Source organism: Neolamprologus brichardi, chromosome 8, assembly GCF_056152115.1.
Source record: "Neolamprologus brichardi isolate AB-2024 chromosome 8, ASM5615211v1, whole genome shotgun sequence".
NCBI classification, from domain to species: Eukaryota; Metazoa; Chordata; class Actinopteri; order Cichliformes; family Cichlidae; genus Neolamprologus; species Neolamprologus brichardi.
Genome location: NC_142111.1, coordinates 16,415,716 through 16,439,741, shown reverse-complemented (window position 1 = coordinate 16,439,741; position 24,026 = coordinate 16,415,716). Strand labels below are relative to the sequence as shown.

The following is a 24,026-nucleotide window of genomic DNA, read 5'->3' as shown; positions in this document are numbered from 1 at the left end:
GCACACGCACATAGTCTCAACAAGAAGAGGCTGAACGCTTACACCCAGATTCATTAAAGAAAAAAGCTTTTGTCAGCCACCTTAATGACCCTTGATGTGTGTGAACCTCTGCCAAGTTGTCCATGGAAGGGCCATTTATCTCTACTGGTGTGGTTATACAAAAGATAAAAGAATATCGAATACACACAGGATAAAATGGATCATTCATAGGAATGACACCTGTTTATCTCACCTGAGCCGTTAAAGGCTTTCATCTCAAGTGTGGTGGTCCACAATGTACGTAAGTAATCACTGATATGAGGTGATCCCCCCCTCCCCGTTCAGATTTGTTATTGACATCAGGCTTATTTCCCATCTGTCAACATTTCATATCCTCAGTGATCTGCTGGAATTCGCTCCATCCTCACAGGTAGCGACCTTTGCTGACTTCTCTCTGTGTTCTGAAGTTGTGTGGGATGTCATATACACATCTGTAGGCGTTTATCAGCTCTGCTGCATGTTTATGTTCTGTTGCACCCTGACACAGCGCGACTTTCCCCTTCACCTTCAACTTTGAAGATGATGTTTCTGTTCTTTAAAGCTGCCTGAATGGAAAGCTTTACATTAACGATGAGGAAAATCACCGTTGTGCTTATTTTGCTCATAGTGACAACTCGCAATTATAATTAGAATCCATTGTTTCACACAAATACATTTTACCTATGTGTTTTATCCCTCCAATAGAACAACAGATTCCAAAATTGATTTTCTAGCGTGCGATCTCCTGCCTTTTATTTTATTTAGTTAGAATTAAGTTGCTCCCCTTCTCCGTCTCATGTTTTCTTCCACCAGCCACATTGCAGCTGTGGTGCTCTTTGATATCATTTAGCTGTATGAGTCTCTGGTCACATGAACCAAGAGACTCCAGCACCACCATCTTGGACTGCAGCTGGCATTCCAAGATGTTCTATCCTGAATATCCATTGCAAGCTGGAGGGCCATTCAAATTAAAGGTAGAGAACAGGTCCATACGCCGCTGTCACCAGATGCCTTCAAACACCTTTACCAAGTCTTACTCTGGGAAGAGGATATAGAGGTGGTACTATCATTCTGTTATTTATTCTTTAAGCAGTTGTTATTAAGGTCTTTGCAGAGGCTCCGTATAAAAATATTATTTCACAGTTAATTTAGGAAATCTGTATGTGCCTACTTTAGCATCCATGTGTGTGCATATATGCACAAGCACATACCCCCCACCTCTCACAATGTCAAACTAAATCTAAACAAGAAATACATGAAATAAGAGCCTTTAAGTCCTCAACAGATGAGAAGAAAATGGCAAGTAAACGAAACATATGTTACCAGACAACATATTCCCCCTCCACTGGGGATGTGCTAGCTGCCTCCCACCCAAGCTAATGCGACAAGATGCGTATTTATCGCCCCACAGAACTCCCAGAACGTAACCATATGGAGAGGCACTTAAATGTTTAGTTGTGCGATCGTGCCTTTGTGGAAATTAGCAATTGTACTAGTCTGCGTAGATTTCTTCAGCTGCCACTGTTCTGGACAAGTGGAACTGTCTTTATAGCAGGGAAAAATCATAGATGTGTTTTGTCCGCTGCGAAGAGCATTGCAGGGTGACAGGCAGGCAGTGTGTGAACAAAGATGTGTATCCACAAAGGTGCCCTCTTCCCATCTGATCCCGACACATTTCCCCTACAAAAAGCAAGGGGTTGTGCACAGCGTGCAGATGCTGCTAGCCTGCCTATGTTGGTAAATAATGAATAGGTCACACCTGGTGGTCTCTTAGAGGTTCAGTGCAGCCTCTGTCCCTCTCTGGTGGTGGTTTGGGAATATGTGTGCACCTCTGAGTGTATGGCGGAGGTCTAGCATTAATCAAAATTCTCCTGCAGTCTTCATATTTGTTGTGCTTTCTTTAACCTTTAGCAACACTGTGTCCTCTCGTGTCATCTCTCTAAAGTGCTTGAACAGTGCTTGTGCTTTTATCATGTAGCGGTGTGTGTATGTGTGCGAAGCAATGGCATCGAGAGCCAGTAAGAAGCATTAGCCGAGCCTCTGCGTTGGGCAGGGCCTCGTAAGGATGTGTTCAGCACTACCACAAGGTGACAAATGACTAACTTAGATCTCCACAGGGAGCTAAGAGACTGCACTTAAAAGTGTCCAGCAATCCGGTGTCCATCACAAGCATAAATGATTTCTGAAGAGTCTTTTTTTTCTTCTTTTCTTTTTGCCTTGGGACCACAAATGACTAAAAGCTAATTCATTATTTGCGATCACTTCAAAACATAAAGCCTCCCACGTAAAAGATTTCTCAAATACCCAGTTGAGATGTAATGCATCATCAGTCATGCTAGCAATCTCGCTCTATCAAAAAGGCTTGTCTCATTAAAAATACATGCGGTGTATTGAGCTGAAGTGTACCAATCATGCAAGCTTTCCATGAAAACTCCTTGTGCTGGTTTACAATCAGCAGGTAATGAGCAGCTAGGGGCTGAAGTGGATTTTCTACATTTTTCAGCATCCGTGGTGAAAATTTGGCTGCAAGAAGGGATCGCTGTTATTATCAAGCAGTCTATTTGGGTTAATAGTTTAATGCTAGAGCCGTAAGATTTTTAAAGATAGTGCACAAGTTCCAAAACAAGAAAATGTTTTAGAAGTTATGATGATTATTAATGGATTTGTTAATTGATTTTAGCATTTTTTCCAAATGCGCTTGTCTTTGTTCAGTGTTTGAATTGCTGTCGTTCTCTGCGCTGACTATCAGCAAAGCACCTCAATACTGTTAATAGAGATTTTCTATAAGTGGCTCATTTATTCAACAAGAAACTCTTCCGGAAGTGTTCGATACGAGCGGTTCTGCCTCGCCTATCAGCAGCACGGGTTGTGTGTGGCAGAGATAACGTATGGCCATTGCGTCATAGGGACGGCGCGATTGGAGGCGGATTCGGGAGTCAAACAGCGTCTTATCTCCTGTATATCAATCACAGTGCACTGAGGAGTGCCAGAGCTTACTGCTTTGTTTGTTGTAGCAACAAAACTGCTCTGAAGTGGTATTGTGGTGCCCTTGTTTTGTTTTGTTTTTTTAATATTTTTTCATAAAGGTTACTTGCTGTGTTGTCAGGGAAGCAGGAGAACAGAGTCCCCAGACTGTAGGTTCACAAAGCTCCGCAACAGCAAGAATAGAAATCATAGGATTTCTATTGACAGCAGCACTTCCAGTCAATAGTCTTTACAGGGTTTTGTGTTAACACAAACACCACGCGAAGCACCACAGCACACTCTATGAAACGCGCTCCACTCTGCAAGATAAACTGTTGTCATCAAGGAATTAGAGTAACTATCTGCTTTGTGTGTTTTCCCTGCGAGCAAACAACACAGCAAATCAAAAGAATGTTTACAGGGGCTGCAGAGGAGAAGAAGTGGAAGTGAAGAACAACGCCATGTTTCCTGTCTAGTGATTTGTAAAACTCTTGAATTAATTTTGGCCCGGAAAGCTGGCTCAGCTTACAGGGAGTTTTCCCTATAAACAGTGGAACGGAGATTCCTGCCCCTCAAGTTCTTTCCATTCTTTCCACGCTCTCTTTGTGTGTGTGTGTGCTTGTGTGTGTGTGTGTGTGTGTTTGCACATGTTCACAAAACTAACACTAATTTACAAGCATGCCCGTTATTCCCGATTTGGATTTTGCGTTGTCTGAAAATTAGTTATGCTTGTTGAGTTTTTGCTACTGTTTTCAGCAGTAACATTAATGCAGGAAGTGCTTAGTTAAAGGACTATTCCTAATTATTACAACTTGGGTGTATTTCCACAGCTTTGGCCACTGTGTCTGCTGTGATGACTATGGTAACAGTATCTTCAAAAACTGTGAGAGGTTTTAAACCAGCAACGTTTCTGCAGCGAGGTCTGAAAAACCTGCTGCATCATGAAACAAGTAAAAAAAAAAAACCTAATTACTTTATTTAGAGATACGAGAAAACAGGTGTTGCATATGATGTTGTATCTTAATTAAAAATATCTGAAGAAAACTGACTTTCTTTAAAAGTAGTTCAGCTACGAGAGCTGCACCAGCCATCGCCCAACTGGTATCCATCAGTCCAACAATCAAGAACTGGTGATAAATTTGCTGTGTTGTGTGTTACCCTGCACCCACCACCTCCTTCTAATTCTAAATATCCCATTAGGGTAAAAGACCTAAATGTAGAAATCAGATGAAATAGATGCCTGGTAGCCTCTAAAAGGTCAGACCTTAATATTAAGTTTTAGGAGGTCTGTATATATTAGAATGGAATATAAAATAACGAGTATAATAAGCAACACAATACCTAACATGTCTGAATAATTTAGGCCTGAAACCCAGATTTAATTCTTTCTTTTGCTCCAATTAGTTCTCCACACTCTGGCCCAGTTCAGCTATGGTTCCCCTGTTGCTCTGCCAGCAACCCGCCCAGTTCCCCACGCGTCCTGTCATACACTCTTCCCCACTCTGCCATGGCTCAACAGCCCATCCCCGACCTGCCCAACCCTGCACTGATTATATATATTTATCTATCAATCACATCGAGCTAGATCGGTCTCATTTTATAGCAGCCATCACACAAAATGCGTGTAAACAATACGTGTTGCTAGGCAAGCAGGCACATCAAACGTTGATGGACGTCTAAATGATTCTCTCTGTGGTTCTAGGTATAAGTGGTTATAATGTTTTGGGTTTTTTTTTTCTTTTTATTCCACACACCCCAATATTCACTGTGTGCGTATTATGAATAAAACCTTTTGGGAAAAGTCATAAAAAATGAAATGAGAGGCTTTTATTTTAACAGTGTTACATGAGCACTAAAATGCCAAGGGCTCAAAATGACCCTGTTCTAGTGTTAACTAGCAATGTGCTGGTCTGCTGCCTAGCTTGAGCACTGGCGCTAGTTTCTTAGCTTGTGATCTTTACCCAAACAGATATGGAAACTTCCACATTGCTTTTTTTCTTCTTCTATCTTTTTATGGTGCTGAATATCAATCAAACATTGCCAGATCTCTAATCGGTACAGTTGCTAGTCATGCATAGTCAGAATCTAGCATGGTGCTTGTTTACAACTCTCACTGCCACCTCAACTAAACAAACTGGAATGAGGCACCACCTTGTGGCACTATTTAGCAGTTGTGTGAAAATCTCTGAATTCTCAAAATAAAGTGACAAAGTTGAGAGATCATTTAAGAAAGCTACTATAGATGTCAGCAGGTATTGGTTTCTAGGAAATTTATGATATGATTGTTAACAGAGCTGTTGGTTAAAACATGAAAATAAGTTCCAGATTTTGTGAAACTCGAAGAATCATGTAAAAAGTTTCAAAACAGCCTAAACTGCTTAAAGTCAGCTAAAATCAACGGGGTATCAAATACCTGCGAGAGGCAATTCTTCTACTTTTCATTTGCCTGCCTCTCTTTTTTCACTTTGTGTGATCAAGATACAAATTTATTTGCCTGTGGCGCTCCTCTGTTCTTTGATGTTTCTTCTTACTACGCTCGTGTCCACCGAGGCCAGAAAGAAAAACAACTTTTCCAAGTTTAGCTGTCGAACATCAAATCGTGAACATCGGTATTGACTCGCGTCCCACCAGGCCAATTTAATCTGTGATTCAGGTCGCACAGTTTAGCCAGCAGAAGGAATCGCGTTATTAAGCCCCCTTAATGAAACAGTCAGGATGGACTCTCCATATCTTTGTGCACTAAAAAAAGCTCTTCTAAATGGAAAACACATTGTCTTCATTATTTGCAAGTGTACAATGAAGGCAGTTGCCATGACTACAGCCATCGGAGGCTGAAGCCTGGTTTGAGGCCAGAGGGGCTACAGGAACAAAGTGGCTCCTAATGGAGAGATTGTACAAATGACTCTCTGAGAGGGTTATATATCGCTGGGATTTTCATGTTGGCCAACACAGTCGCGGCGCAACAAATGATCGGTTTCAGATCATATCCTCGTGTCAGTGCTGGTTCTGTTTAATGAAACAAGATAAATCTCGCCAAGTTATTTGCTATTCCCACCGAACAGTCTGCTAAATATTCTTAGAAATGCATCTCTAAATGGCTGTCCTATGTTGTTTTCCAATGTATCGGCTTTTTAAAGAGCCTTGCGGAAACTTCCAGTGTACACCAATCAAAATGCAGATTGTCTACACAGTGGGGTGTCCACCCAGGAGAATTAGAGCTGAATACTAAGCAGGAGAAAGCTCTCAGTTTTGACTGCTGTTTATGCTTTGGAGACAGCAAGAGGGAGGTAAAACGAGAGCGAGAGAAACGGCATCGCTTAATTTCTTTTCTCGTCTTGAATGTAGGTTAAATTACCTTTAAATCTCACACAGAATTGCACATTGCAGGTAAATGAGTCACTTGGCAGCTGATAAGTAGCTGCAAAGACATGCTGGGAATCAGAGACAAGGCGCCTTTTTGCTGGAAGAAAGAGACATTTTGCTAATAATAGAGGAAACGGTCGTATGGGACCTCTCTGCTCTCCGATTCATGTCAGATAATAATTGGTTTACCTGATACGATGCCCTGTGTTTGGTCGGTGATGGGGCGGCGGCGAAACAAATTACTTGGGGGTTGACCTTTTGTAGCGCCGTGCTAACCCCAGGCAGGGAGGCTGCATGACAGGAACACTAACACACCACAGTCTGGATATTACATACAGGGGTGTAGGTTTAGTTATTATACTGTCTGCAACATTTATATAGAATTGTATCATCCTAGCAAATTACGCTACAAATTGCACACATATGTGTTTTATGAAATGTTAATTGCTTTAATGCATTGGCCTTTTTATTTTGGCTCATACTCTGCCTTATACGTGAGCATACATATACATCATTTCTGAATAAAATGTAGATAAAATAATCTAAATAACATTTTTCAGCCTTAAATGGTGAGAACACATTTTACACACAGGCTATTCAAAGCTGTAACACAATCTACCAATCACAGGGCAGCCTGCATATAGCCCAAGGCTAGTGCAGTGTCCCACAGATGTGACAGAGAGTGTTTATGTTGATTAAAATCTTTTATTTACAGAGATAAAACAAATTTTGAGTTGTTTGGAGGTCGTTTATCCACTAGAGCGCCTTATCCTATTAGCTCTGTCGCAGCACATGTAGCAGAGTAGCATCTCTAAGGAAGCTGTTTCAACCAGTTAAAAAAGCAATTGCCATCCATAAGTCAAAATTTCAGGCCAGTAATTTGAAATTCTGAGTTGCATATATCTAAATTTTTACTTAAAAGCTAACTAAGTTTTCAAATTTGCAGGAAATGCAGATATCCTCTGTAATTTTTAAGGCTTTTTTAATGGCAATATATAACTTTTAATACTAAATTAAGAACAAATAATTTGGCGCAGTATAAATAGATTTAGTTATTTATTGATATATTTAGTAAATGTAATTTACTAAATAAATTATAAAATTCTAAAAAAAAAAAAAAAAAGTATTAACTTATAAATTAACATTAAATGTAATGTAATAACATATCAAAGCAGTTTATCATGTGTAGCTGTCTTGAGTGTTTTGCTGAGTTTTCTCGTGTTTTTAGTTTTGTTCCTTGTTTTTTCCAGTGGCAGAAACACACTTCCATACATCACAGTTAGGCAGATGGTGGTGAGGATTTTGTGTGTGTTTATTTAGATGCTAGGTTAGCTCTAACACACAGTATGTACAGTATATGTATGCATACATGTAAGTGAAACCTGCAGGCATATGGATAACAGCATTTTTATATTGACTTTGGCCCCAGAAAGTCAGTGTCAGTTGGGATCTAATAAAATTTGCCAAAAGAGCACTTTCTGCTGCCTGTAAAGCTTATTGTGTGAGCCAATTGTTTAAAAAAAAAAAAGGGAAAAAAAAGATGAGTGAATTAGCATTTTTGTCAACTCAGCCACTCGTCAATGGGATTATAACTGCAGGATAGTAAGTGATTTTACTGAGTAAATTGGACTGGAACTATAAAAGTTAAGGGCCGACCAAGAAAAAGGATCTGTCTGAATCTAAATTATCTGTGGTTATCGACTGCTAGGTGCCATTCAAAGGAACTTTGACTAGATGCAACATCAGATTTGTTATTGTCGACATTAAAAAAAAGCAATTGAGTTGCACTTTCAAGTTCCTTTTTCTTTAAGTCTCTCTTGTAAATGCATGAGGGTTCTGCACAGTGGCGGCAGCTCGCTGTGTCGTGTTTGTGCAAGGTTTATTTTACCCTTGCGAACAGGTTGTTCACACGTTTGAAAGGAGCTCTGTTTGTGCTGTGGCTGGCCTTAAAGCTTGTTTCATGTCTTTGTTTATCTGAGAAGAGAAGAGTTCTCAACTCTCAAGACTTGTTTGTCCTTCCTGGGCTCAGACACTCAGCAGTCGTAGATCTAGTAGGACTGTTTTCTTTCGGTGTTCTCTACGGAGTTTTCATTAATGTGATGAAAGAGATCCGGGGCTTTCGAGGGCCCGGCGTGACGTCCGGAATATCCATTTTTCTGTAGATCAAGACTAGATATACTCCCAATTTAAATTCAAATCCTGGTGAATTGTCTGTGGTCTGCAAGGCACGTCACTGTCTCAAAAAGGCGCCGCTCGATATTATAACGCAATTTGTATGTTAAAAAGGAGGCCCCTGTTGTTTAGATGTGTTTGGAAGTGCGAGTGTGTTTGTGTATGTGTGTATGCGCGCGTGAATATTGACGTGTCACTGACAGGGACGGCTTCTCCGGCCATTGTGTCAGGGAGGGGAGGCTGCTTGCTTTCAATCCATTATTGACTAATCTCATTAGCCGAGGATCCTAACGCTGAATGAGCGGCAGAAACGGACTCATTGAGATGCGACAATCACGTGCGCACACACAAACACATTCGGCTGCAAACTCACACGCACACATATTGAAGCACGCTGCCACAGAGAAAAGGAGTGACTTGTAATTATAGACAGCAGTTTGGAAAGAAGTTTTTATTGCCCGTAATTAGTCATTTTAATTAAGTGACTGCCTATCTGGGATTTCTACTGGAGCAGCTAATTATATGTTCAGCACTTTTTACTTGTGCCCGGACATGTGTGCGTGTGCCCTCTGTCGCCTTTGTCCCGTGGCTGCCTGTAATGTTTGGTCCGCCACTCGTGGATCGCACTCACCTGTGCGCCTGAAACAAAAACATCTGCTTTGCATGTGAGCTCGCACCGCCAACATCGTAAATGTCGCTGTGATGGAAAAAGGAGATGCAAAGTGTGGGCGCGATTTGCACAGTCTTAATAGGAGCTGCAGCGCCGCGTAGCTTCGTGTCTCCGTGTTTGTTGCAGGCCAGGTGACTGGGCCACACACCTCTGCAGTATCAGCCAGCAGAGAGAGAGCAGACCACTGCAGAGGGAGATTCATGACCCAGCCAGCCTGTAATTGCTGATGGTTCAGCAGTTTTCAGGGGCTGAAACAGGAGGATACAGAATTTCTCAGCTTTTTCCACTTCTTGCAGCACTCATTTCCTCAGCCTTTCTGATTCAGTGCTTCTCTCTTTCTCCCTCCTCAATGTGCCGCCGCCTCTCAGACCTTCCCACTCTGTCTTTTTGTGCATGTTTGTCTTTAGCTATGTGCGTGTCTCTGTGTGTTTCCCGCACACTTCTGGAAATGCTACTGCAGGCAGCTTTGTTTATGTTCACCTGTCACGCTACCTCAACTTCTCTGATGGATGATGTGGAGCTTGTTGTTTGCCAACAGCTAGAGACAAGTTGTTGCTAAATTATACCCCCAAGCAACATGCCCGTGTACAAAACTAAGGTGAACTACTGCTGGGAAATTGATTAATTGACTGGACTTTCAACCAAAACTGTATTCATTGTTGCCATAATTCCCAAATGTGATGTTTTGCTCTCAGTTCATAACAAATTCATTTTAAATGATCAGCAGTTGCACCTGTATGTTTAAATGTGATATGGATATATTATGATATTGCCCAATCTTTATAAAGTGATATCTGCATTTGAATATGCAGACGAATGTTGGCAAACTCTTCTGTTACCAGAAGCCTTTCATTTGTAGTCCTTTTGTGATACAAGTTGAGTTGATCAGTTTGTTTGAACAGTCTTTGGTTGCATGGAGGTGAGCGGTCTGTGTAGAGAGCAAAACGAGGGATTCCACTTGCCAAAATGCACTCTCAGAATCACTGCCTCTCATTTAGCTTTTTATTAGCTTTTTTCAAATGTATCTGGATTCATAAACAATGACCGGAACAGGAACGCTTAGCCTGGATATCCGCTGGCTACACTGGAAGCGCCGAGAAATTGGCTGTTTTCCCCAGAGGCTAAGTCAGCAGAGAAGCTTATGGGTTTCCAGACCGACCACTGGCCCTATTTATAAAGAGTTTATATGCAGGCATAAGCTTTAAGTACTTCGGTAGGTCCTCACATTTTAAAGTTTGTTAATTGGTTGCTTTTTTTTCTTTTGTTAGGGGTGTATATGTAGATGATGTTTATGCATATAAAGTGTATATGTCCATTTTAAAAGCTAATTTTATGTTTTATATCCATTTAATGTCTCATAAGACTGTGATTTATTTACGAAACGGGCTCCTTTTGCATTTTTCCCTCATAAAAATGTAATTTTAAGAATTATGTATGAATAAGTAAACATTGTGTTGTATGAACAAGGGGCCACTTTCACAAGTATAAGAGCTATATATGAAACATAAACATTTTACTTCAGAGGCGGTGGGAAATTCCTAATAAGTTATTTCTTTTTCACATGGGTGTGTTAAAGGATAGACTGTTATCGCTCCATATGACAGCATATTTCCATAAGCTGGAACTCTGCCACGCCTCTCCTACAGTAACATTCAATATTAATTTGATACTATTTTTAGCTAGCAGTAGGATTATATAAAATGAGACCATACTGTTGTGCAAGCATCTGATCTGCATCGCTGAGACTCCTTGCATGCGATTCGGTTTGCCTTTGGTGTTTTTATGCTGTAGTGACTCCCTAAAGAGGGCCGCACACAATAGGGAAATAATATACACTGAGTGAAATGATCCAAGGATGCCTGGATAAAGAAAGAAAGATGAATAAATGAATAAATGTCTTCAGTGCGTGATCGAAGACTCCACTAAGTCTTTTTCTCCCTGGAGAATCTCCTTTTTCTTCCCTGACACATTGGAATTCTTCACAGCTGCACGTGAAATGAGAGGCTTCCCGATTCATTTACACAAAGGCAATCAAAACATAACAGCCCACGATATCTGGCAAATTAGTGCAGCGCAAGCAGTGTGGTATGGGCTCCAGAAGAGGCCGAGGAGGGGAGGCAGAGGTCTGCGTGTTGCATGGGATTCATCACATGCTCGCGTGTGTCCCCCCACGGTTCCATAAGGAAGATTTGTGACACGGATTTACTGCAGCCTGTGCTGTCTAACCTCTAAATCAGCCCCCTCCTACACGTCAGACCCATACTCCCTTTTTACATGCAGAGACACTCGGACTCACACGCACTCTGCGTGGTCACGGAGGGGGCGGGTAGGACGTCGAAGGTGCAGGGGGCGAAAGGGAAAGGAAGAGAGGTCGAACTGCCCTAGTCAAAAAGCCTCCTCTCTGCAGATCAAGCATCCGCCTGTCTGGTAATGTGTTGTCATTGACCAATTAGGAAATCCAGATCAAACGGGCGCAGGGAATGGCCTCTCACTGGCCCTCTCTAAGCACTCTGCTCTTTTTAATTGAGCACATTTGTGGAATGAGAGGCTTCTCCCCGGAGGGACCGATGGCTGTAGATACTAGCAAGCTGTTAACACGGGATCAGTCCGCCCAGCAAGGTTATCAAACAATCTGCAAATATTAAAAAAGAATATATTTCTATGAGCCATGCCAGCTAGATCACTCCGATTCAGGTCTGTGGACTGGAGGAGAAAATGTTTTTCTGGAAAAATGGAACAAAAAAGATGAAGTAAAATCTCAGATGGCTTTTAGTGTTCAAAAAAACAAAACAGAAAATGGTTGTGAAGGGAATCGTTGCTTTATTGATTTGTAAGATGAAGGTTGTGGCATTCCTTCTTTCAGATGTCGACTGTATTTTTTATTTAACTATGAAACTTTCTCTAAAAATGTAACATCTAAAATAACTGGTCACAGGGTCACATTTGCTGTTTTCCTACGTATATTTTTTTATTCAGGTTTTGGACTTTTGATGAATTAAATCAGGAATTTTAAGACATATTCTCAAGCTTTAGGAATTTGTAATTGGCACCTTAAATGCTGAAAAGGAAAAGCCGATATTCCTGCTGATGAAATTTCCAAATGGAGATGTTAGCGAGGTCATTATAAGGTCTGGCAGTTTGATGGTATGTCTTCACAGACTCCTTTGGTGAAACAGAGAAAGCTCATGTTGCCGCTGTCCATCAGTGTCTAGGCAGGTTGAGCTCATGCACTATTTAAAATCCCTCACTCTCTGTTTCTTTCTGTTTCTCTCCTCCCATTCACTCAAAGTCACAAAAGGCCAAAGGTCACTGGCACAATGGAGACAAGGAGGTCCTCCATCCCCCTGCCCACACCAACAACTCCTTCAAACACACACACGCAAGCTAACAAACACCCACAACTGCCTCTAACTTATCACAGCTACTCTCGCGTAGTGTATGCTTGTAAAGCAGCGAACACACAAACACGCACACCCCTCCTGTTCTGCTCTCAGCCTTCTTTGAATTCCTTCCCATGTATCTTGCAGCTCGCCTGTCACTCCTCCCCCCAGCGCTATCAGTCTCTCTCTCCCAGACCTCATAATGGCTCCTCTTGGGTAGCGGCTGCGTCTGCGGCTCCCGCTATTTCAAAGTTTTAGCTGGCCGGATTAAGCATGGTATGTGGAAAATGAACAGCCACTCACAGGAGGGACACATGAGCTGAATGCATAATAAACCAGGAGACTGGCAAGAAAAAAAACTGAGAAAGGAAGGCGGGGGGGGGGGGGGGGGCTCAGAAGTTGTCTGAGGCAGTGTCGGCACCTTCGTGGCAACAATATCACTCACAGATATGGAAATAAAATGCCTCTTTGACTTTTCCTCTATGCTCGCAATCAAAGGCCATTTTTAAGACAAAGTGTTCCGAGGGGTGGTAGTGATGGCTCTCTTTTGTGAGACTGTGAATTTACCTCATATCTCAACAATGGCTGCAGGTTTACACTTTGGCTCACTGGTTTCATCATCACCATCATCATCATCGTCACATGCCTCCGAAATTCCAGGAGGATTGTGAAGGAGAAAGGAGCTTGGCAGCGAGCAGTGTGGCTGATGGAGCACCACAGGCACAGGGAGACAGAGCGGGGCTAGCTAGCCGTTTCACCTCACGCTGCTCTGCATTTGGTGGGGGCTCGCACAGTCATGTGGCTCATCTGTGCTGCCTCTAGCGCCACGGGGGAATTGACCCCCCCCACAGCTCTCACCTCCCCCCTTGTCTGCTATTAGCGTAAGGGTGGAAGGAAATTAAAAGAGTAGCGCTTTGGAAGTGGCAGTGCACAGCAAACAAGAGAGGGAGGAGAAACAATGATGCTACTCGTGTTTGCAGGTTCTCCTCTAGTTTTTGCCAGCTCCATGAGGGAGGTAGGCTAGCGGATGGATGGTGGCTTGGCAGTGAAGAGAGACTGGCTCCCATTTGCCTTTGTCCTTTCTCTCTCTCTCTTTTTCTTTTTTTAATCGTAGTCAGAGATCAGCCTCTGAGACTTGGTGAAATGTTACACTTGGTTAGAGAGGAGATATTGCTAAGGCCCCTCTATGATCCCAACCCTCTGTTTTCTTCTTCTGCTTCTGCTGGTGGCCATGAAGGGTGGGTGGGGGGTGTCTCTGCCACCCCGGCCTCCTGCCTCCAATACCATGCTCCCTTTGCTTTTCTAATCATGCTGCAGATGTGCCTGATGGCTGAACAATCTCTGTGTACTGAACGTGGGGCTCCCGCAGGAATCCAGGAGGCTTGCTTATGTGAGTTGTCATGAAAAAAAAAAAGTGAGAGGGCAAAAAAGGAGGGAGAGAGTGAATGTGGGTCTGCGTGAAAGACAGAGCGAGGGAGTGGAGTGAGTTAGAGGGAGAATGGGAGATGGAGAAAGACAGAGGGAAAGAGGGAGAGATCAGTGAACAGCGACCAACACAGCAGGGCTCCTTTGGATTGAGTGTGTGCGCGCGCGCACGCACGAGAGCGAGTGGCACAACTGCGAGCCCGCCCTCGCTCACGGTTGCCTCTGGAGCTGCAGACCAAACCACATTAAATAAAAGAAATCCATTCCCAAGCCTGTTAAGGAGCCATGTGGGGAGGTGTGAGCGTGTGTGTGCACTCGAGTGGCTGCGTGTCCATATGTGTGTGTGTGCAGCAGAGACGTGGGGGAAGGGAGGAGGAGGTGCTGGAGAAGGGCTGAGGGGAGGGGAGGTAGAGCAGGGAGGTGGGACAGGCAGGAGGCAGCTCATATTATCCTCCGTGCCAGCTCTGGATGGAGCCTGCCGGGGATTATGGCACATTCTGTAAGGCAACAATGGAAGAAGCACTGTTACGTACACATTTCCATCCTCTCTGCTTTTTCCTCCGTCGAACAAACACAGCTTTGTCCTCGCTGCCTGCCTGGCCACTTACCAGGCAGACACCTGGAGTCCTAGAGGTGCCCTCTCTAAACTGAACGCCCATCCCTCAGTGCAAAAAAACCCAAAAACGGTCTTCTCTACAATGTTGAGATAATTAAAGGAGAGCTTTCACGCCAGCCTCAGCCGACAGTCGGAAGAAAACAAGACATATCTCGGAATCAAAGCTCATTAAAATCATGAGGGTGAAGAGATGCTTCCTCCCCCTCCTCCTCTTCCTTCTCTCCTCCTACTCCCTCATCTTTATCACCCTTAAGCAAGTGCTGCAAACAGCAGACCCCTAGTCAATGATGGTGCAGATTAGTCCTTTATTGCCTAATTCACCTACAACAGATGACTCACGGAGACGTGATCACCTTGAGTCTTGACATGTCCCCATAAGGTATGAGAATGATGCTGATTTCTTCACTGAGGCCACCTTGTTCAGATTTAATAGTGTCAGCAGTGCTTAGCTTAGTAGCTTTCGATTAGCGAGGCGTGTGTGCGTGCATGTGTTTTGGTGTGTGTCGAGAAGAGGGGGGGTGTTTCACACTGCTCTGCGGAGGTGTAACACCCTGCCTGTAGTGTTGTTGTAAAGCACATTACGAGTGACTGAGGGTGTTGTTATGGTATCATGATGCCGGCCCAGCACTCAAGGGAAGGTGAGAAGATCTGTGTGCTTGTGTGCGTGCGTGCGTGTGGTCGGGATGGTAGCCAGCGTGGTTTGCTGTCTTTCTACACCTGTAGCCGCACTCACTCTCTCACCTTTTCATGTCGACGAATACTTTTGAGCGCCTCGGGAGATGCGCTTCAGAAAAATGTCTCCATTCAAATGTGGTACACGAGTCAGGAGGGCACGAAGGAAACGCTCTCAGGCGATTGTATAGATTTTAAGCAAACTTCCACATGAGCTAAAATTATTACCCCGCCTGTGTGTTATCAGCATCCATCATAGTTTAGTGACTGATGTTCCAGTTCAACTTTGATTCACTGCTCTTGCATTATATGTGCTGTTTTCTCTGTGAAGTAAAACGCTCTAATCCATATCATAGGTATGCACACTTTATTACCTTCAAATATCTTTTCTGAATTGATGGCCTGTCGACTTGTCTGACATCTTATTTCTTGCCCTATCGCACTTTGTAGTTGCGTTGTCACTGTGCTTCCAGATCTCAGCAATTACTTTGGAGAGCACAATATTATCACGAGCAATGGCCAAAACTACGGAAATAAGAAATGTAATAAACTGGAAATATCCTTTAACAAGACTGCTCGCTCCCAGAGTGGCCTGACTGTTTTGGTTCACAAGCCATTTATATGAATAAATTAAATCTGTTTACCACTTCCCTGCGCCTCAACAGCTCAGTTGAGAGACTGTGTAAAGCGGCGCGGGTTCGTGATCCATTTGTTCTGCTGTGATGGCGGGATAAAGCTAATCATTGTCTACTTTTCTCCCTCTCCGACTGTTTTTATCCTGCAGAGCGGAGACGCACAGCTCATCTACGTTACATTAACAAGCTAGAAACGCTCTTTGAAGGTTTTTGGGTGTCTGAAATAATGTTTAGATTCCAAACTGTGCGATTGTGACAGTTCAAAAAGCAATTCCCTCTTACTTACTGCAGATAATGTTGCGCTTTAGTGTCTTCATTCAACATTGTTTAGCGTCACCCTCTTCCAGCCCTTCCTGTGGCACAGTTTTGTCATCAAATTAAATCCGCAGCCCTTTTCAAGGTACGCTTACGTAACATGATCACGTAATGAGACAAACATGGACCCCGTCTGACAGGAGACGGTCCTCTCTCCGCGGGGTGCCGTGCGAAAACAAAGCTTTAAAGTAGTGTTACAGGGGGAAGAAAAACATTGTTTTACCCTAGAGGTGGGCTGATAGCACTGTGAAAAGCCCATCTGAAGAGGTAGGCCTCATCTGTCACTGGGCAATGGAGGAGGCAGCCATGCAGAAGCCCCCTGATTATAAAGAGATAATTTCATCCAATCCTCCGGTGGTGCTCCATCGCCTTGCCGCCATACTCCACTGCCTTTCATATTTGTTCCCAGCCTGCATCTCCTCACCCGTTTCGTTTTATTACAGCTCCCACTCAATACATATATTTTAGCTCCCCCTTGAATAGGAGAGGGAAGCGGGTCTCCCTGCTCTCGTCCCACTCTCCGACTCCCCCCACACCCACGAGTCTTTTGTTGTGCAGGAATCCACAGCTCAACTTGTTGTGTAACGCCTGCTGTGCAATTTGCAGTAAATTAAGCTCAAGTAAGGCACATATCTGCAGCGTTTTCCCCTCACACGCTCAGAAGCGTCAGGCAGGATTGCCGGAGTTACTATCTGAATCAAGGCAAATAACGTCACGTAAAGGTAGCAGCACAGAGAAAATAATAAGCGATAGCATCTGTAAGATAGATGAGAGCTTGTAAATAGAGGCGGGCTCATAATTGCCACTGCTGTCATATCTCCGTAGCATCATGGGTTTAATCTGTAAATTGGCTCTTGTTAGTCATCAAAGATATAACAAAGGACTAGTGTTTAATTAGAACAAGTGAATATCTGGAAATTAAATTACACCTCAACACTGCCATGCCATTTAAAAAAAAAAAAAAGTCATTATCTTAGGAAGAAAATGCATGTAAATGTGTGCACACGTAGGCTTTACAGCGATTCCTGCACCGTGTGTTTAACCGGTTAAAAAACGGAGGAGGTGAATGGCAGCCCAACCTTTCTTTCCCCTCATTTTAACTCACTGTTGGAGGTAAGAGAGATGACAGAGAGAGAGCACGAGTGAGAGAGCGAGAGCAAGGGGAAGGGCAGGAGGGAAGAGAACGAGAGAGAGTCGGAGGGAGCAGGTCGACTCGCTCATCAATAACCACAAGGTCAGACAGGCAGTGCCGGGCTGAGTGGGCCCTGTTAGGAAGCAGCAGCTGAGGATTTGTAGAGCTTGTAAAGGCTTAAAGCAACACTGCTCCGCCTTCTTTGTGCCACTAGCCAGGCCTTTGAAGGGCCAGGGAGACACCTGCTGGTGGCTGAGGAGCACAGTGGTCTGGGGACACCCTTGCCAAGGATCAGCTCACTATCAGCTGGCAGAAGGAGGTGGCTGGGGGGAGTATTATAGCAGCAAACACCTGATGGATGTATAAAACATGTGTCACTAAGGAAGCTGTTGTTTGACAGGAGTATCCGTGACCACATGTTATAAAATGTGAATGTTATTTGATTAAGCTGTAGATATCTGAAAGTCACTTAAACCCATGCCCAATCGTTTTTTTATGCTAAATTCCTCAAATCATTATCAGAACTCAGCCACGCCCACTTCAAATGTTTCAACTGAGGATTCAGTAAGTCTGTGAGACATCAGACATGTCAACAAACAAAACACTTTCCATGTGCAAAGAGGAGTGGAAAAAATACTCGGACATCTCCCCCCCCCCCCTTTATGAGCTTTCTAATTTATGGAGAGGAATGCACTAGTGTGCCCTTCTCTCCTCTCAAGTACAGGCATGACCAGCTCCAATAGGTAGCATAAAAGCTCTTTAGCTGTCTAGTGGAGTAGATTACTGGCCCTGCCGTTAAATCCAGCTAGAGACCCCTAAGTGAGCATTATCAGTATGGTGCAGCATGCTGCCTCCTCTCTCTCCCGCTCTCCTTTTTTTTTTTTTTTCCTCCCCTCGCTCCCTCATCTCTCAGGTACTTTGTACGGCGAAATTTCTCACTGTGTGATGGTAATGGAGAAGGATGGCGTGGAGAGGGAGGGGTCTGAAAGAGCGTTTGAGTGAGAGATGATGCACCGCAGGACGAGCTGCCCCTGCAGTAGCGAGAAGGAAAGATTGAGACAGGATGAGATAAAGGGGGAGTGAGGCGGAGGAGAAGATGGAGGTTACACTTTTCACCACCCATAAACGCGCTTATTAATTCACTAAACCTTCCACTTCGAGCTGCAGGTCACTACGAGTTATGGCCGACAGCCTTGTGTAATATTTATTTGACACTGAATGCAACATTAAATCAAACCCCCTAGAGGCGAAATTGATAACCTTTAATGTAGCCGGTGATACTTTTTAACTTGTGATAATAGTATGTAGCATGTCAGCTCACAGCCCCATTGTTTGCCTTCCATAAAATATTATTCTCTCTGCTAAAAGAAGAAGGTTTTCTATAAGCTGCTACTCCAAAATCAATAGTGCGCTGTAAGGGGTTTTGTTAGAGGAACTCTTATGTAGCTGGAGCGAGAAGGGAGGAGGAGAAAGGGGAGTAAAATGTAGAGCAAGTCTGGGCCCAGGGTACAGATAATTGTTAACCAAAGATTACATAATGGCTAAGTAATGTAAACAGAGAACCACATGCCAAGTTAATGTTCTCACAGGCCAGGATGGAAGGGTTTCGTGCAGGTTTCTGAGGTAATGCTGACAGACTGAGGTGCTACGACTCAGTGTGTGTGTGTGTTTGTGTCCCTCTACCTCTGTTCATTTTCACCCCAAGGTGCTTTAAACACAGTCAGACATCCTGTCTACGTCCAGTGTGTCATTTCCAAAGGTGTATGGCACCGTTCGGGGCAACCGCCAGGGCTTGTTAAGGGTGTCACAGGAGCTGAGAGGAATGTCATCCTTTGGGCTCTCTGAGGTGCTTGTCACCTGCCAAATCAATATCTCCCTGCTCAGCTCACAGCACCCAGCGCACACACACACACCCACAAACACACTATAACAGCAATATCCTGGTGGTGATGGAATTGGCAGCTTCCCTTGGAAGAGGTGAGCCTTAACATTTGTCTGTGTTTGTGTTACAGAAGTCTCCAGTTTAATGGCTGGCAGGTAGAGGCCAAAGAGGGACAATCAACATGAACTCGATTCCGTCGATGGACAGACACATACAGCAGACCAATGACCGTCTGCAGTGTATCAAACAGGTGAGGAGGTGTTGGCTCTCAGACATTAATATTATATTTCAATTAAAAAACCAAATAAATAAACTGCGATGATGACAACGACAGCGATTAGCGTCATCACAAGTTGATATTTAATAACTTTTTCCACAAATAATGAAGCGTCATTATTAACGTATTTGTTATTTTCTTAAATATAAAATGACCGATTTTAAATTATATACTGTAGGCTGTAACTTCAATTGCATATATGTGTGCTTGTGCTATATTTGTTAATGGTTAGTAAATCATCCAGTCGTTTTGTAAAGGACTCAGTTCTCATTACCAGGGCCTCGATTACAACCATTTAGTCCAGCGGTTGTAAAACTCTTAATTGTCGCACTAATGAAAATCTCACCCTGCACTCACACACGCACAATTTGTACTGACTGCTAGCAGTAAAAAAAGGATCCAAGTTGAATGTGAGCAAAATAAAGATCAACACAATAGCATCAGCAAACTCTTGTTTGTTTTCTTCTCTAAAAAAGATCACAACGGTGCCATGCCCCTGCAGTTTGAGAGCTTCTGATTCAGTCAGAGTCACTGGTGTGTCAGAGACATGCACATCTGTGCGATACTGTGACCTATTCCTATTTTGTGACAGGGCCCCTAATTTCTGTCTTTTTAAATGTGGGTTAATAAAGGGAAGGGGTGCATTGGAATCCAACATTTTTACTCCGTAGACCCAAAAAACTGCTAGTGAATATGAAAGTCTATGGTGGGTGAAACAGCACACAAGCAGCAGCCTCCAGGTTCACATTCATGTGATTTACAGCACATCTGTTTATATGCTTTTAAAAACAAGTGTTATACACATCTGTGAAAGCTTTATAAACACACTGCACGGTATATTATAAACATTAGCTGCGGTTTTACAGATGAATTACATAAATGGTTTACAAAAGAATTACTAGCCAATAAGTAAACCTCCTGATTATCATGTTGTGGTCTGTTAACAGTAAAGTAGCTCTTTTAATTTGCCATTTATTAACACTGATTATGAAGTTTTATAGTTCATTTAAAGCCTGCAGGCTAAAGCATGTTCAGTAAGTTAGTAATGTACTGGACTTTTTGCTGCTACCGGTGGAAAAAACACAAGCAGTGGAAAAAAACCCTCACCAGCACTGTTCACCTTTCCAAGTACACACATGTAGTGAGTCACATCCACGGTGAGACTGCCTCTCTATCTTCCTGTTTGGCCACAGTTAAGTGACTAATCTGTTCAGCTCCTATTATCGGGACTCTGGTGTGACTCAGGTTACCGGCCGGGGTCAAAGAGCAAAGGCTCCCCTCCCTCCCTCCCCCCCCCCCCCCCCCCCGTCATCGCCCTGCTTTCTGCCTCCACCGCTGCTGACTCCCAGCGTGTCCTTTTGTTCTCCTCTCAGCACCATTTACTGCAGGACGAATCTTCGGCAGAATTAGGCAGGCATACTTGTGTAACCCCAGGCTACAGGGATCTTCCTTTGATCTCTTCTCTTAACTGCTGGTCCATTTTGTTTCTGGGCTCTGTGCTGCCGAGGTCCACCTCCTTGAAAAGTACATCAGAAAGCCTCCGGGGGACAATGTATGGGGGCTTGCACTTAAATGCAAATGTGGACGTGGTAAACTGCTTTATCCCAGCTATCCAAATTTAAGGCAAGGTGAGGCGGAGAGAGAGACAAGGCAAGCATTTGGGGAGTAAAAAGAGCGAAGCTTCTCTATGTGTAGAAACAGGCCTTTTGTTCTTAAGTAATAAGGTACAGAGAAAAGGAGAGGTAAACACTCTCTGTCTTCAGTCTGGTTACCTTCTTCACAGCAGGCTATTAAATAATTCAATTTCCCCTCCTTTACTTGTAAGAGGAGAGAAAATTGATTCTATTAAAGCGCTGTATTACTAATAGCAGGTGAATTGGTCTGTAAAGGAAGTTGACAGAACTTGAAAGGGAACTTGTGTTTGTCTGAGAGTAGTTTACACAATCCCAAATGCTGCGGGGTTAAATGTATTGACCCCTCAAGTCAAAAATTTAAACAAATACATCCCAATGTTAGCACCCAGGAAAGCAGCGCATGGGTAAACATGCCAATTAGAGAGATCCATGGCGTACAAGGAGGCCTTCAGTCCAACTAATAAATGGTTAAGCGCTGGGTCATTTCAAACCAACCAGTAAGAGCCAGCACCCTGCTAATAGAGGCAGCTTTGTGCCGCAGACAATCAGGGTTTGGAAGGCCCGCATAATAAATACCATTTATGTCCTGCCAATTAGACTAGCAGCGAGCCCATTCAGCCAACCGTCTATTCTCCTCCCCGCACACAAAGATGATCATCAGGGGAGATCAGAACAATTAACTCACTATCTTCTCCCCCTGCTCCCCATTGTCCAATATCCAAGCTATTAAAATAATTAAGGAAATATTGTAAACCAATCCAGCTGTTTGCTTTAATTGAAAGTGTGCACATGCTGAAATTTGGCATCTCGAAGGCAGTGCCGACTTGGAGCAGGAATATAAATGAAGCCTCCTCCATTGTGTTGTTGTTTTCTGGGAGATGTGACATGTCTCTCTGAGTACTCCCAGCCAGTGCAGCGGACAGGGGAACAAATTGATTTTGTTGCTCAAATGATAAATTACTGCTGAGCGCGATGATAAAGTGGAGGAAATTGGAATCCGTCAACCTGATTGAATCACGGGTTGAAAGTTAAATCAGAAAATCATTACTGTGGTAATTTTTAAATTACTGTCTTGTTGTAAAATTGCAATAATATGATTTTTAAACAAACTCGACCAAACACTTGGGGGATTTTTTTGGTTTCTTTCGTTCTTTTTTTTTGCCACATTGCGCTAAATCTGACTTTAAAATGAGGGACTTTGTTTTGGTTTCAGGTTATGCAGTTAATGGGAAAGATAAGGGACTAATTAATAGGTTGGCAGACAGAAATTTGCTCGGCAAGACTGAATATTTGTTTTGGTTATTATTTATTAAGGAGAATTTAAGAAAACAGCTTCCAGATGTGAGAATTTGCCTGTTTCGGGTCTTGTGGTTACAAAGACAAAATGCTTGAGATGTTGGTACAATATAACCCTAGAATATAAATATATATATCTGTATTTATTCGAAAGTGATACAGAAAAACAAATGTTCTCTTGTTTAACCTCCAAACAGACAAGTATGCTTATGCAAGTGATTTATAAAAACAGTTATCTGATTTTTCCCCCAACACGTTTTTTCTCAGAGCCTGTTTGTTTTCCTCCTGCATCTCAGAACTGCACCATTGCGAGCACTTTGGGGAAGATGGCTTGCCTGATAATGCTGGTATCTATTTCAGAGACAGTATTTTCCTCTCACGGTGGGGAAGCCAGTTTGCTGTCAGACTCTCCTTTCGCTGATACATACAGGGCTTCGCCAGAAACTATGAACCATCCTCTCGCCGCAGGAACACTTCCTCACATTCTTAGTGGTGATATTTCAAGACAAACTGGAGGACTGTCCTCTTTGCACCGCTCCTACACTGCTTGTGCAGCTGTTTCTGTCTGCCGCTGCGTTCTTTCCAGTGTTAATTGTCTCCATTAACGTGTTTTCAGTGCTCTGGGGGTGTCGATGAATGTAGAGCAACAACAGCAGCAAACTAAGAAGTGTGATTCTGAATGGAAAGAGTCTTTGCCCGATCACTTCTGATACATAAATGAAGTTATATCCAAATCCAGTTGTGTCAGAAGAAAAAAGCTATGTTCTCAGGACTCTGCAAGTGCCGTCTCTCTTTGTTTCCCTTGAACTGAACCGAGCATTAACAAGAGTGTACGTGTTGGAGGATCATTCTTACCCAGAGGACGGGGATAGGAGAGTGTGAGAGGGTCTCTTGGCCACTAGTTTAGGTTTGATTGGTGGGTTTTGGCCAGAGAAAGGGGAACATCTGTGGCGTGGTAGTGCCAAGCTCTCCGTGTGACAGCCACACTGGTGGGACCAATTGTTCTGAGTGCAAAGAACAGTAATCACTTCAAGTCCAAGTGGTGGTGTGTATTTTTTTTTCTTCCCTCTACATATTCTCCCTCCCTCCCCCTTTTCTCCCTTTTTCCATCCTTGGTGCACTGATTGCGTGTGTTGTCTAGCTTCCAGACTCATCTAAATTTAGCATCTGGGGATGTGTGTGTTTCTCCAGGAGACTTTTTATCCACCAGTAGAATTTGAATGCTCTGCTACCCCACCACATCTCCTTTTAGTCTCCCCCAACAAAGACATATCACAAGAGTGGGGAACGGTCTTGGACAGAGTATGAAATAAACAAGACTGGTTTCATCCACTGCTTGTCAAACACCAGCTTTGGAAATTGATATGAAAGCAGCCTTATCAAATCCTAACCTCTGCTGCCCCCTAAAGAGCAAGCAAGAAAAAAGCACTGCACAGCAGTGACTGTACCCCTGTCACTTCCTCTTCTTCTTCTCTCTCTGACAGTGAAATCAAAGCACGCCGACGTATTAGGAAGGCAGCCATTCACTTTAAGCTGACAAACCGCTCTATTTACCTTTGATGCCATGGAGTGGGA

General features: G+C 43.4%; 1 protein-coding gene across 2 annotated transcripts in view; it reads left to right on the top strand.

The window, feature by feature from the left end:
* LOC102780220 (zinc finger MIZ domain-containing protein 1-like) overlaps window positions 1–24,026 on the top strand; it is a 110,316-nt gene that overhangs the window by 50,773 nt on the left and 35,517 nt on the right. For both annotated transcript variants that reach the window (XM_087844707.1, XM_087844708.1), the window contains one exon: window positions 19,375–19,494. In XM_087844707.1, coding sequence (XP_087700833.1) covers window positions 19,426–19,494 — 69 coding nt within the window. In that variant the 5' untranslated portion in view covers window positions 19,375–19,425. The remainder of the gene's footprint in view (window positions 1–19,374; window positions 19,495–24,026) is intronic.